Source organism: Ranitomeya imitator, chromosome 9, assembly GCF_032444005.1.
Source record: "Ranitomeya imitator isolate aRanImi1 chromosome 9, aRanImi1.pri, whole genome shotgun sequence".
Taxonomy (NCBI): domain Eukaryota; kingdom Metazoa; phylum Chordata; class Amphibia; order Anura; family Dendrobatidae; genus Ranitomeya; species Ranitomeya imitator.
This window is the reverse complement of record NC_091290.1, coordinates 67,935,621-67,951,051: the sequence shown is the minus strand read 5'-3', so window position 1 is coordinate 67,951,051 and position 15,431 is coordinate 67,935,621. Positions and strand designations below refer to the sequence as shown.

Here is a 15,431-nt window from a genome sequence, read left to right as displayed (position 1 = left end):
ATGTAACGTTTTTTGCTGCCGACAGGCCGCTTTTTCTGACCGCGCATGCGCGGCCGGAACTCCGCCCCCACCTCCCCGCACCTCACAATGGGGCAGCGGATGCGCCGGAGAAATGCATCCGCTGCACCCGTTGTGTGGCGCATCAAACGCTAGCGTCGGTAACCTTGGCCCGATGCAATGCGACGGGCCGAATCCGACGCTAGTGTGAAAGTAGCCTAAAAGGGGTCTACTATGAATACAAACGTGGACCCCAAACGATCAGATGACGCTCCCCCTCCCCACCGCTGCTCCATTCTGTTTTGGCTGTAGTTGTGATGTCATGCTGACAGGACACATCACCGCTGCAGACAATCACTGAGCTCAGTCACTGCTGATATAGACAGCACAAGGTGCAGACCTCAGCGATTGGCTGCAGCGGTGAGGACTGCGGCTCTGGGGGGCTAGCTGACAGTGTACGGCACCATTACAGGAACTGTTCGGGGTCTGCTGCTGTATAAGCAGAACCCCCCTTCCCAGTGCTGGTGCCGCCCCAATGACACGCACGTCTCTGTATCACTGATCCCCCATGTAACGCCTTACACTATATTATAGCCCCCCATATAACGCCGCCATCATTCACCACTGTCTGACCGAGCACCAGCGCTGACACACGGACTACAACACCCAGAACCCCGCGGCCACGTGACTAATCTGATCATTACGTCACTTCCGGCAGTTCAACCAGCTGGAGAGAAGATGGCGGTGTCCGGGGAACCTGTCAGGCTGGAGCGAGGTGAGCGCCATAGTGAGGGGCTGTGGGCTCTGCTGTAATGTGCCGGCTGATCCCCCGATCACTGTGTCTGAGCGCTGATCCTGGATTGGGGGCCGGCAGACTGGAGCAGTAGATCCCAGATAAAGGATCCATTGCCAGGAGAAAACTCTGCAAGAAGGAGCATCTAATGTCATTATGTGATCCGCCTGTCACTGGGGATCCTGCAGCCTCGTCCCCTGTCACCGGGGATCCGTCATCCTGCAGCCTCGTCCCCTGTCACCGGGGGATCCGTCATCCAGCAGCCTCGTCCCCTGTCACCGGGGATCCGTCATCCTGCAGCCTCGTCCCCTGTCACCGGGGATCCGTCATCCTGCAGCCTCGTCCCCTGTCACCGGGGATCCGTCATCCAGCAGCCTCGTCCCCTGTCACCGGGGATCCGTCATCCTGCAGCCTCGTCCCCTGTCACCGGGGATCCGTCATCCTGCAGCCTCGTCCCCTGTCACCGGGGATCCGTCATCCTGCAGCCTCGTCCCCTGTCACCGGGGATCCGTCATCCGACAGCCTCGTCCCCTGTCACCGGGGATCCGTCATCCTGCAGCCTCGTCCCCTGTCACCGGGGATCCGTCATCCAGCAGCCTCGTCCCCTGTCACCGGGGATCCGTCATCCTGCAGCCTCGTCCCCTGTCACCGGGGATCCGTCATCCTGCAGCCTCGTCCCCTGTCACCGGGGATCCGTCATCCTGCAGCCTCGTCCCCTGTCACCGGGGATCCGTCATCCGACAGCCTCGTCCCCTGTCACCGGGGATCCGTCATCCTGCAGCCTCGTCCCCTGTCACCGGGGATCCGTCATCCTGCAGCCTCGTCCCCTGTCACCGGGGATCCGTCATCCTGCAGCCTCGTCCCCTGTCACCGGGGATCCGTCATCCGACAGCCTCGTCCCCTGTCACCGGGGATCCGTCATCCTGCAGCCTCGTCCCCTGTCACCGGGGATCCGTCATCCTGCAGCCTCGTCCCCTGTCACCGGGGGATCCGTCATCCGACAGCCTCGTCCCCTGTCACCGGGGGGTCCGTCATCCTGCAGCCTCGTCCCCTGTCACCGGGGATCCGTCATCCTGCAGCCTCGTCCCCTGTCACCGGGGATCCGTCATCCTGCAGCCTCGTCCCCTGTCACCGGGGATCCGTCATCCTGCAGCCTCGTCCCCTGTCACCGGGGATCCGTCATCCAGCAGCCTCGTCCCCTGTCACCGGGGATCCGTCATCCTGCAGCCTCGTCCCCTGTCACCGGGGATCCGTCATCCTGCAGCCTCGTCCCCTGTCACCGGGGATCCGTCATCCTGCAGCCTCGTCCCCTGTCACCGGGGATCCGTCATCCTGCAGCCTCGTCCCCTGTCACCGGGGATCCGTCATCCTGCAGCCTCGTCCCCTGTCACCGGGGATCCGTCATCCAGCAGCCTCGTCCCCTGTCACCGGGGATCCGTCATCCTGCAGCCTCGTCCCCTGTCACCGGGGATCCGTCATCCTGCAGCCTCGTCCCCTGTCACCGGGGATCCGTCATCCTGCAGCCTCGTCCCCTGTCACCGGGGATCCGTCATCCTGCAGCCTCGTCCCCTGTCACCGGGGATCCGTCATCCTGCAGCCTCGTCCCCTGTCACCGGGGATCCGTCATCCGACAGCCTCGTCCCCTGTCACCGGGGATCCGTCATCCTGCAGCCTCGTCCCCTGTCACCAGGGGATCCGTCATCCGACAGCCTCGTCCCCTGTCACCGGGGGGTCCGTCATCCTGCAGCCTCGTCCCCTGTCACCGGGGATCCGTCATCCTGCAGCCTCGTCCCCTGTCACCGGGGATCCGTCATCCTGCAGCCTCGTCCCCTGTCACCGGGGATCCGTCATCCTGCAGCCTCGTCCCCTGTCACCGGGGATCCGTCATCCAGCAGCCTCGTCCCCTGTCACCGGGGATCCGTCATCCTGCAGCCTCGTCCCCTGTCACCGGGGATCCGTCATCCAGCAGCCTCGTCCCCTGTCACCGGGGATCCTGCAGCCTCGTCCCCTGTCACCGGGGATCCGTCATCCTGCAGCCTCGTCCCCTGTCACCGGGGATCCGTCATCCAGCAGCCTCGTCCCCTGTCACCGGGGATCCGTCATCCAGCAGCCTCGTCCCCTGTCACCGGGGATCCGTCATCCAGCAGCCTCGTCCCCTGTCACCGGGGGATCTGTCATCCAGCAGCCTCGTCCCCTGTCACAGGGGGGAACCATCATCCGGCAGCCTCGTCCCCTGTCACTGGGGAGCAGTCATCCGACAGCCTCGTCCCCTGTCACCGGGGGGGATCCGTCATCCTCATCCTCTGTCACAGAGGGGGGGGGGATACGTCGTACGGCATCCTCATCCTCTGTCACAGGGGGGGGGATACGTTGTACAGCATCCTCATCCTCTGTCACGGGGGGGAAATACGTTGTACGGCATCCTCATCCTCTGTCACGGGGGGGGGGGGGATACGTTGTACGGCATCCTCATCCTCTGTCACGGGGGGGGGGATATGTTGTACGACATCCTCATCCTCTGTCACGGGGGGGGATATGTTGTACGACATCCTCATTCTCTGTCACGGGGGGGGGGGGAATACGTTGTATGGCATCCTCATCCTCTGTCACAGTGGGGGGGGATACGTCGTACGGCATCCTCATCCTCTGTCACGGGGGGGGGGGGGGATATGTTGTACGGCATCCTCATCCTCTGTCACGGGGGGGGATATGTTGTACGGCATCCTCATCCTCTGTCACGGGGGGGATATGTTGTACGGCATCCTCATCCTCTGTCACGGGGGGGGGGGATATGTTGTACGGCATCCTCATCCTCTGTCACGGGGGGGGGGGATATGTTGTACGGCATCCTCATCCTCTGTCACGGGGGGGGGGGGGTATGTTGTACGGCATCCTCATCCTCTGTCACGGGGGGGGGGATATGTTGTACGGCATCCTCATCCTCTGTCACGGGGGGGGGGGGATATGTTGTACGGCATCCTCATCCTCTGTCACGGGGGGGGGGGGGGGAATACATTGTTCGGCGCCCTCATCCTCTGTCACGGGGGGATATGACAACCTCTTCCCTTTTCACAGTGGGGTGGGGGGGTGGTTGGACGACTGGGGGCTTCCTGCCCTGTCGGTGCCCGGGAGCGTTTTCGTTATTTCTTGGACATGTGGTTTAAAGTGCTACAAAGAAAATACTTCCCGTTTAGTAATTAACATAATGTCTGCCTCTTCCTTTCTTGATACCTGGGGCACAATTGTTCTGTTCTGTTCATTATTCTTTTCCTTGATATTGGTAAAAAAAAAAAAATAGAGAAAGGAAAAATCCTTTCTGGCTGAATTAGTGTCTTGAGAGAGGCCCATCATGGCCTGAACGTTGCCTCATCGTAGTACTTCTGCCATGTTTTTAATAATGGAATTAAAGCTCTATGTTATCCCTGCGAGGATCTCTGCTGCCTTTGGATCTTTCTGAAACCTAATGTTTATGTTCTGTTTGTACTTTTCTTTTCCTTGATATTGGGAAGACAAAATCCTTTATAGCTGCAGAGGATCAGTGAAATACATTTTAAAATGTTCACCTTTCCGTAACAATTATTTATCATTATCAGACACATGGGTGTTGTGTGTGTTTTTTTTTTTTTGTTTGTTTTTTTTTAAATTTTATTATGGTCCTTGTCCTAGTAACCTCATTTTAGATTGGCAATAGCTTCTTCTTTTTTTTTCATTCTTATCATTTATTTATTATACATACTATTTCCTTCCCATAATGTTATAAAAGATGTTTCGGGGCATTTCAACATCTGTACTTTTCCCCTGTAACTGGGGCTGCTATATTCGCCCCAGTTACCAGGTGACTTTAGCAGAGCTGACTGGTTTCCTGGGGCCCAGCATCTGCTGCTCCCTCGCTATACCACTGATCACATGATCACTAGGTCCTGAGGAAGGAGCGCTGTAGCCACAAAGCTTCGAGGAGGCAGAGACGGTAATGAACCCTCTCTGCCATCTCTATGGGGAGCTGGGCTGTGTCTGACATCTGGCTCCTCACTACAGCAGCTGCGCTATGCCGTCACGTTGTAGAACATCCTATAGCCCCAATATACAGGTGTCTTGCGCTGTGACCTGTGGGGAACGCCCGGCCCGCGGTGCTGATGTAGCACTATACAGCTGTCCAAGACCTCTCTGCGTGGCCCAGTCACGTGAATGGGGCTTTCTGCGTAATGCTGGACTTCGAAGCTTGGGCACAACAGTGACGCACTGTAAGGCTATGTTCACACGTTGCGTTTTTGCAGCTTTTTTTTTTTTGCTGCTTTTTTTAATGCAATTTTTTTAGCTGCGTTTTACAATACCAGCCAAGTCTGAGCTTTCAGAAACCTCCCGCACACACATTGGCTTTATTTTCCTGACTGATTTGGAAACTGCAGCGTGTCACTTCTTTCAGCGTTTTTTCTGCATATTTGTAGCATTTTTTTCACCCATAGGAAACAATGAGTAAGTGCAAAAACCCAGCAAAAAACACAGGTATCAGTTTTTGCTGCGTTTTTGGTGCAAAAATCTAGGGAAGTTAAATCAGTTTTTTTGGGGGGGGTACTAAACTTTATCAACATTCGCAAGAGACAAAAAAAACACAGCAAAAAACATAGAAAAACCTGGCTTTTTGTAAGCAGCTTCTAAACTGCAAAGAGAGCAGGTTTTACCTGCAGGAAAAAAAGCTGCAAAAACGCAATGTGTGAACATAACTTAATGCTGTGGCCCATAAGGCTATCCTCTGTAGCCCCTTCAGTCTCCGGATTGGTCTGGTTCCAGAGGTCGGACTCCACTGATGGCGTAGTCTGGCGATTATTGAGCGCCTTCGAGGCCCATGGTCAGGTATGTAGTCGGTGTCCTGTCTTACGTCCCTCAAGGCTAATTAGAAACATTTTTTCTTCCACAGATATCTCAAGGGCCATTGAGCTGCTGGAGAAGCTGCAGAGAAGCGGAGAAGTTCCCCCGCACAAGCTGCACGCGCTGCAGAGAGTGCTGCAGAGCGATTTCTGCACCGCAGTGAGAGAGGTGAGCCGCAGGAAGTCTCCAAGGGCACACGAGGCTCTGCCCCTCTGCTTTTTTGCCACTTTTGATTTTGGGTTGTGTTTGACGATGCAGCTGACAACCATTGGTCTGAACTGCAATACAAACTATGGACAGATGTGGCGCTGTTCATGAGATAAAAACAGCCATTATTTTCCTAATCCTGAACAGCTCCTTTAAAGGTGACTCTGGGTAGGAGTTGAATAATTGAGTCCATGCGACTCGTCAGTACTCATAGCTGTATATAGGGGGTTGAAAATGAAAAAATCCCATGCAGATTTTAGGGCACAATTTTGCAATAAATGAGCATCCTGCCTTATCTGATCCAGATTTGACCCCCTGCATTGTGACCTCTGCAGTGACCCCTCCACATGATGCTGTGTGTGAATGCAGGCTGCTGTGCCTGCAGGGGTTCAGGGCTCTATAAGGGGGCTTTCACTTTGCATTTTGTTACACATTCCTTGGTCCCGTCAGGGCTTACGTCCGAAGCCCCCACAAAACTGGATTCAGGTGTATGAGCCATAGACTATAATGGTGCCAACAGAGTGAATGTGCGCTCTGTCGTGGAGGTGGACACCCTTAAATTGTAGTTTTATATCTGCTGTGGCTACATGAGGATGTTCGGCAATTGCTTGTGTAACCCGTCCTACAAGCAGCCGTCTGGTGCGTAATGCCATCATTCTTCTCATTGGGGGACACAGAACCATGAGAGAGTCTGCTGCCACCTGGAGGCCGACACCATTAATACATCTAATTGAAGATTGGCTCCTCCCCTGTAGACTGTACCTCGCCTGCCAGCCTGAGGCTCCTCTGTTTATTGTGGTGTCAGTCGGAGGCGAGGTCTGTCAGACCTGTCTTAGGTTAGACATTAGCCATTTTTCTTTTTTGTGTTTCAGATGGATGTCCTAGGGTAACAGGGTGTAACTGTGCTCTGATTCACCCATATAGGCTGTAATTGCTCAGTCGTGTCCTCTCACGTCCGTGTACAGTTAGTAGTCAGGTACTTGGGTGGAGGTCTGCAAGGCAAACTATCTCTTGCCTGCCATCGCACATAGTGCGTGGAGAGGAAGATAAAGGGGTCTGGATGTTCAGGACAGGCAAGTATAACCCTGTCATGACCCTTTTCCTCCCTCTATTCCTTCTCGGGGTGGTAGCTTCTAGAGTGGGCACCGCTCCAGAGAAAGAGTGCAGCTTTTTGGGAGAAGTCCTGTATGGTGTTGGTCTGTGTCACGTTAGGTGTTTAATCTTGTAGCCTGCAAACTAGGTGCAGTATGCACTGTACACCCTGTATACCAAACCTGGGTGTAAGCTTGCACTATTCACACACTAGATCACTTTTTATGATGAGCTCGTTTGCTGCTCTCATACCCCAAGCCAATCAAGGTCACCTGATGGTCAATTTGCGAGTCCGGTGGTGGTCTCTCTGACAGCCAATCAGCAAGTTCGCTGTGCACACACCCCCAGCCAGTTAGTGTGGCTTGTGAACCCCGCTCACTGGCCAATCAGTGGGCCAGCATATGGCCACTCTCTGACCAATTAGAGGAGCCCACACCACCTTTCTGCCACAGGTGCCCGCTCCTCCTTCCAGCCCTCAGTCATAATCCTGTTAGTCATCACTGCGATCTCGGACCGGGTAGGCTCAGTATCCCAGTGGCTCCCCTTCTTTTTTTATAACTGTCCAGTTGCCTAGCATGCTTGCTTGTGTTGCAACTTGCAAGGTCAGGTATCCTGTAGCTACCTGAGGGATACCTGACCAGGGGATCCACGTGACCTTGGTATGAGGATATGCCTCTTCCCTTGCATTGGTCCTCAGCTCCTCTGTACCTGTACCCTAGACCTTAGATGCGGTACTAGAACTATCAGCCAGGACCTTTACCACCTTTAGTACAATGGCCACTACTTCACCTCATAGCGCTGCCTGCAGTTATGTGAAATCATTCTTCGGGACCAAGCAAGTGGTTGGTCAGTCAGGCGACCAACAGTAGTGGTGTTCTGGAAGTTCAGTCGCGCCCATCACGGCCTTACCTGGGACAGATTGTGTTTGCCAGACAGCCGTGGTTACACCAAGATAGGCCCAGGTTCTCAGTCGTTCAGTCTGTGGCGATTTAGGCCACGCGCAGACGCTCAGTATTTGGTGATTTTTTTTTTTTTCCTAAGTATTTGTAAGCCAAAACCAGGAGTGGGTGATAAATCCAGAGATTGTGAGGTATTTCTATTATACTTCCCCCTGACTGTCCCACTCCTGGTTTTGGCTTCCAGATACTGCCTGCACCTTTTGTTGTCACTCGCACACTCCACTCCTAGATGAGCTGTAGCTTTGTCACAGCGGAGGCAGAGATTGCCAGACTCATCCGGCGGAGGCAGAGATTGCCAGACTCATCCGTTGGAGGTAGCATGTAATCAGTCCTTAGGAGGACCCTGACCACTTCCCAGGACAGATGCTTCTTCAGACAGGAGTCAGGCTGAGACTGTCAGTTTTGCAGATTGCAAAGACTTTATTCAGACCATTTATTATTTCTAAGCAGGCCAGCACCACAAGCAGGGTCTTTTTGTACAGGTCATTACAAAGGTAATCCAGTAGGCACCAGGACTACTATCCAGGGCGAGTCACTGTCTAGCGAATACTGTTTGGTAGGTCAGCTTGCACACACCTACCAGAGGATATCTTGAGCCCTCACCCTAGGGGAGTCAGTCTATCTAATTCAGACCCTTTTTGTAATTCAGGTGAACAATAGTTCTCTGATCTTGTTCTAGGTGGGTCAGACCTATCGACGAGCAGTCAAAGACCTTTTGGTTTGGCGAAGTTGCAGGACTTCAACTTCCAACCAGTGTTTTTGTCTCTGGAAGAGACCTCTCAACTTAGTGCATGCCTTAAGCATTCCAGGTAGCCCTGCTCAGGCTATTCTGCTGAAGAACGAGGGCTCCCTCTTGATTCCAGCCTTTAGTAGGAACATTTCCTCTAATTTTAGAGACAGGGGTTACTGACTTACCCAGGAGATCTCTTATGCTTGGCAATATGGGATGCAGGTGGCTTACACTCATTTAGGCATTTTCATCCGATAGGAGACCGTTGATCAGATAGATGCACCAGGATCGATGCTTCCTGAGTAGGGCAGTACTTTTTTAGTTGCATTCGGTGACTATTGAGGCCTTCCTTTTGAGGTGGCTTGTTCAGTACTTGATTTTATCCTTTATGCTTTCTCTGCCTTCACCTGATCCTAATCCTGTTCACCTACAGTCCTTGATGCCTGGGTTGGAGAGTACTGGCATTGTTCCATCCTCTTACCTCCTATAGGAACACTGGCTAAATTCATTTCATTTTGGTGTTTATGCAGATTGTTCAGACTATCGACTTTTGATGGATCGTGTGGAGATGTTACGCTTCTGAGGGTCTCCCAAGTTGCCTACCTCTTACACTAGAGCTTCCCCCGACAGGTGATGGATCAGGGCAGATGTGTGGATTCTTCCACATTTCAGGTGAATCTTTGCCTTTCCTTAGTAGAGCAGAATTTTCTTTTCCCAGCTTGGTTTGATTATTGTGAAGACTGGTTCTGCTTAGGATTCTAGGGTTTGAGCCCAGAACCCCTGTTCAACGTGGCAGATGCCCCATGCACCAGCTGTTCTTGGTTATTTAATTTACCGGCAGTATTGTCGGGACCGCAGTTGGGAAGGCTGTGGGCCTTTTCGAGTTTAGGTTTTCTGCCTACGGTTAGCAAACAAAGGCCTTTAAGGGTCACTTTTCTGCTATTTAATTTAGCATCTGTTTCATAGGTGAAAACCTATAAGTTGCATTCAAATGGCAATATCCTCCTATTTATATTTTTGCATGCCTATATAGAGCACGGATAGACTCCCAAAACCTACAGATGCTTCTCACAAAATTAGAATATCATCAAAAAGCTAATTTATTTCAGTTCTTCAATACAAAAAGTGAAACTCATATATTGTATAAAGTCATTACAAACAGAGTGATCTATTTCAAGTGTTTATTTCTGTTGATGATTATGGCTTACAGCCAATCAAAACCCAAAAGTCATTATCTATGTAAATTAGAATAATTAACAAAAAAACACCTGCAAAGGCTCTCTAAGCGCTTAAAAGGTCCCTTATTCTGTTTCAGTAGGCTCTACAGTCATGGGGAAGACTGCTGACTTGACAGATGTCCAGAAGGCAGTCATTGACACACTCCACAAGGAGGGTAAGCCACAAAAGGTCATTGCTAAAGAAGCTGGCTGTTCCCAGAGTGCTGTATCCAAGCATATTAATGGAGTTGAGTGGAAGGAAAACGTGTGGTAGAAAAAGGTGCACAGGCAACCGGGATAACCACAGAGGACATTCAAAAATTTGAAGGAGATTCACAAGGAGTGGACTGCTGCTGGAGTCATTGCTTCAAGAGCCACCACACACAGACGTATCCAGGACATGGGCTAAACTGTCGCATTCCTTATATCAGGCCACTCATGACCAATAGACAACACCAGAAGCGTCTTACCTGGGGCCAAGGAGAAAAAGAACTGGACTGTTGTCAGTGGTCCAAGGTGTTGATTTCAGAAGAAAGTAAAATTAGCATTTCATCTGAAATCAAGGTCCCGGAGTCTGGAGGAAGAGTGGAGAGGCCACAATCCAAGCTGCTGGAGGTCTAGTGTGAAGTTTCCGCAATCAGTGATGTTTGGGGAGCCATGTCATCTGCTGGTGTAGGTCCACTGTGTTTTATCAAGACCAACGTTAGCGCAGCCATCTACTGGGAAATTTTAGAGCACTTCATGCTTCCCTCTGCCGACAAGCTTTTTGGAGATGGAAATTTCATTCTCCAGCAGGACTTGGGACCTGTCCACGCTGCCAAAAGCACCAATACCTGGTTTACAAACAATAACAGTGTCGCTGTGCTTCATTTGCCAGCAAACTCGCCTGACCTTAACCCCCATAGAGTCATAGATTCTCTATATAATGAGTTTCACTTTTTGTATTGAAGAACTGAAATAAATGAACCTTTTGGTGATACTGTAATTTTTTAAGACACTCCTGTAGGTTCCTACCTTAGCTTTCTGATCCAACAGAATTTAGTTTGTAGGCCATGGGTCAGGACGGAGTGTACAGGCTGGATGAACTCGTGGCCATAGTTATTCCCCAGAATCCAGGAGATCTCTAGTAGGGCCTGTCGCCTTTTGGTCTCCCTCCCCCACCTGCCACACCCTATTCACCAATCAGTGAGAATCTTCTATTTCAGCTTTCTAGTGATTTTTCTCCTTTCTAGTGATCTCTTTCCATGGGATAGTAGTCTGGCATTCGGCACCTTCCTTTCTTGTTAGCAGGATTCTCTGCCTTTTCAATGTATTGCTCTCCTTCCTTTAGGTTCTTCACTGGTCATCTTCTTGAGAGGCTCTCGCGTAATCTGACGTAGTCAGAGCTGTGCTTCCCTATCTGTCTCCCAGCGCTCTGTTCGGGGGTCTTGTGGTCATCCCAGTATGCTGTGGCAGAGGTCTGACTGCCGCTGAATCAGATAAGCCATTAGCGAGTCTTGTAGGGCGGGTGCCAGTTCTCCCCCATTCAGGGTTAGGGAGCAGTCTGCGTGGACTGTGAGTTTCCTGGGCTGTTCTTCTCCAGGCATCAGTTCCTCAATTATGTAAGACAGCGTATCGGTGTGGTCCTTTACCACTTCTGTGGTTTTTCATTCCAACCAAAGGGTCAGCTTTGGGAGGTCCCATGGTTGTGACCCCAATGAGACAAATGCGAAAAGTAGATTTTTGGTACTCACTATAAAATGTGTTTCTGGTAGTCTTCATTGGAGGACACAGCACCCATTCTTGGCTGCCTGGTCGGGCGTGCATTTACTTTTGTTTTTCTTTCAAGATGTAATTGGATTATGTTAAAAGTGATGAGTGAATGTGATCAGATAACGTCTTATTGGAGCAAGCTCAGGTGTTATCCGAGCATCCGGGTGCGCTTGTATATTATGCATGATTTGCGGCTGTTAGACAGCCTGAACACATGGAGGATTGCCTGTTTGTGGCTATCTAACAGGGGGTTGTCTTACCACTAAAGGGGTTCTTCACCTTCTTGCTTGCTCATGGAGGATGACGTTGCCTTAGCTGATTTTTACCAGGTCATATGCACAGCTTAGCAGATATTATGTACGTGTCCCATTAGAATAGGACGCGTGCCGGATACCGACTGGCCGTGTATGCTGGTGGGCACATATGTGCAGTCATTCTCCTACAGCCACTTCCAGGCACACTGATCATTGCACAGCAGCCAATAAATATGGCCTCCTGCTTGTCAGGGAAGTAGCAGAGATGCTACGTTACAATTACAAAGAATCCTAGAGAGGCAGTAGGAAGGACTGTAGTGTCAGCTGCCAGAGGGGGGAGAAGACTGATTCTGTATAGTGTCTGTTCCCCCAGCATCAAGGAGAACATCTGAAAAAAAGATTTAAAGGTGGTAATTTATTATTGTACAACTGCTGTGCAGAACTTGGTGTACAAATGATTTATAGGAGACCACTTGCCCTTCCAGCTGGGCATTTGTCCTCACTACTGTTTTGACTTTCTTCCAGGTCTATGAACATGTGTACGAGACAGTGGACATCAATAGCAGCCCAGAAGTGAGAGCCAATGCCACCGCAAAGGTAAAATGGCCAGAATGACATATATTCCCAGCATTCCTTTCCACTAGGATGTCTTTCTGCATCCTACAACCCACTAAACCCATTCCTCCAATAATCTGTTTCTGCCTCCCGAGGGTCCCAGATTCAGAGATTGTACCTACAGGCACCTGGTGTGGTCCTCAGCCATTGTTGTGTTCAGGCCTCTCATGAACTCCTTGTTAGAAAGTTCTTGGACAGCTGCTCAGAGTTTAATGCACACCAAGAGGCACCAGATTTTTTTCCTCATGTCCACAAAGAGTGATACTTAATAGATCGGGTGAAATAATGCCACTCCAGCCGCTGAGAGCTGAACACGTGCTGCCCAGACTGCCTCCAGAATCAGCCATGTTCTCTTGCTCTGCCATCAGACTGTCTTTCTTTGCACATGGCCATCAGTGCTTCCCGGGTGATGTATTGAACATGTCAACAATTTTCTGAGAAAATCTATTTCTTTAGGTGCTATTGACATGAAATTCTCACCAGATGTCTGTAACAATCCTATTCAATACTCTTCACCGTGACATTCTCATTATTACACGTAATGTATGGACATCTATGGTGATTAACTTCCTGTGTGGATTGAATGGGTTGTTGCCGACATCTGGTGAGAATGTCATGTCAATAGCGCCTTTAGAAATCTATATACATAGAAAATTGGTGACGTGTTCAATACTTATTTTGTCCACTGTTTTCACTCAGTGTGGTGCACTATCTGGGCGAGAGGGAATGAATAACACTGCCAAGGCCTATCTTGTGCCTACTGGTGCGACTCCTGCAAGTGACTGTATGGTATGGGTATTTTAAGGAGCTGGGTGGTCCACTCCACGGGAACAAGCACCCGTTCATGTCTTACCATCAAGTGAGGATAGTGCAGCCCACACGTTCATTGAAACGTTTAATGTCTTAGATTATTTCCCGACAAGGTGATACTAAGGGAGGTGGGGGGCTCCGTCAGATCCAGTGTTTGCATCCCCTGAGAGCACTGATCCCCCATGAGGACTAGGTCAGGTGCTAGTTCTGCATGGGGTATGTCCATACGGATGAGTGTTTCCTTCCAGGACGGACATTAAGGCGAGGCTTAGAGGCCTCCTCTTTATACCCATGCGCGAGATTGGCATTATACTGTACATTATATTGTTGCCAGGGAAATTGTATTTTCAGCTTATAACCTGCACCTTTACACACCCACAGAATAATTGAGTTGGATACTTAAAGGGGTGTTCCCATATCCAAGATTCTATCCCAATATGTAGTAGTTGTAATACTAATATTAGCAGATACCTCCAGTGAGAAATGTAGTATAGTTTTTCTGATTTGCCATGTCTCTTTCCTCATGTGCAGGCGTTGCAGGACCTTAGATATCCATGGTTACGACCACTAGCAGCTAGATGTCACTGTATCAGTGGTCGTAACCATGGATACCTAAGGTTCTGCAAGGCCTGCACATGAAGAAAGAGACATGGCAAATCAGAAAAACTAAGCTACGTTTCTAATCAGAGGTATTTACGAATATTATTATTATTATTAAATACATCTACTACATATTGGAATAGGATTTTGAAGACGGTAATATAAAGTATCACTGCCCAACTGCAGTCTCCGGCAGGACAGGCACTCCTCAACACCACTTCCTATTAAGGCTCTGTTATACCATTATTTTTCCACTGGGTGGCAGTATGGTAGACATCTTCTTCATGATTCTATTATTAAGGTTTTCTCAACATTTGCAGTATATATGTGTTATGGTCGGGAAGGAGTTCCTGACCAATGCAGTATATATACGTCATGTCATTCATGCGATCACTGTGACTAAGCGCCTGCTGTTTCTGTTTGCATATGGAGTCATCTTCCTGGGGAGTGGAGACGCCCCCTCGCAACTATGATTGCTGTGATTGGCTGTTCAATTCACAGCATTATTAGTGTTTCAGGCAATGAAATTGATTGAAACATTGATGTCCAGCCTATGATTGGAGCTGTAAGAGCACCGATCATAAGCTGGAGCCTAGCAACCACGGCATCACCAGGGCCAACTCATCGATTGCACCAATCAGTGTACAGACACCATTGTCTCCCCCAGTGACTGCCCTGTACTTCCTCATGCTGCCTGCAGACTTACTGGGCAGTCACTGTCCTTCTGTGCGCTGTGCTGGGCCTTGTGGTGACACACACTTTCAAGCCTATGCTATCACTGCTGGTGTTCCTGCTGCTGCTAAAGAAGACATTCCTGATCCTGACATTTCCTAATCCACGCCAATCCCCCTTTATCCACTTTTCCCCCTTTTTTTCCCCCTCTCCCACCCCTCCCTTCAAGCTGCTTTGTCCTCCTGTATCTATTACTATATATCACGCTGCTTTGTCCTCCTGTATCTATTACTATATCCCACGCTGCTTTGTCCTCCTGTATCTATTACTATATCCCACGCTGCTTTGTCCTCCTGTATCTATTACTATATCCCACGCTGCTGTGTCCTCCTGTATCTATTACTATATCCCACGCTGCTTTGTCCTCCTGTATCTATTACTATATCCCACGCTGCTTTGTCCTCCTGTATCTATTACTATATCCCAGGCTGCTTTGTCCTCCTGTATCTATTACTATATCCCACGCTGCTGTGTCCTCCTGTATCTATTACTATATCCCACGCTGCTTTGTCCTCCTGTATCTATTACTATATCCCACGCTGCTTTGTCCTCCTGTATCTATTACTATATCCCAGGCTGCTGTGTCCTCCTGTATCTATTACTATATCCCAGGCTGCTGTGTCCTCCTGTATCTATTACTATATCCCAGGCTGCTGTGTCCTCCTGTATCTATTACTATATCCCAGGCTGCTGTGTCCTCCTGTATCTATTACTATATCCCAGGCTGCTGTGTCCTCCTGTATCTATTACTATATCCCAGGCTGCTGTGTCCTCCTGTATCTATTACTATATCCCAGGCTGCTGTGT

At 50.2% G+C, this 15,431-nt stretch overlaps 1 protein-coding gene across 1 annotated transcript in view; it reads left to right on the top strand.

Annotated features, from left to right (window-relative positions):
• The first annotated feature begins 678 nt into the window (after positions 1-678).
• Positions 679-15,431, top strand: part of LIN7C (lin-7 homolog C, crumbs cell polarity complex component) — a 28,821-nt gene continuing 14,068 nt past the window's right edge. Inside the window, exons 1-3 of the mRNA XM_069738884.1 lie at positions 679-772; positions 5,706-5,824; positions 12,393-12,464. Of these exons, the coding sequence (XP_069594985.1) occupies positions 736-772; positions 5,706-5,824; positions 12,393-12,464 (228 nt within the window). The 5' untranslated portion in view covers positions 679-735. The remainder of the gene's footprint in view (positions 773-5,705; positions 5,825-12,392; positions 12,465-15,431) is intronic.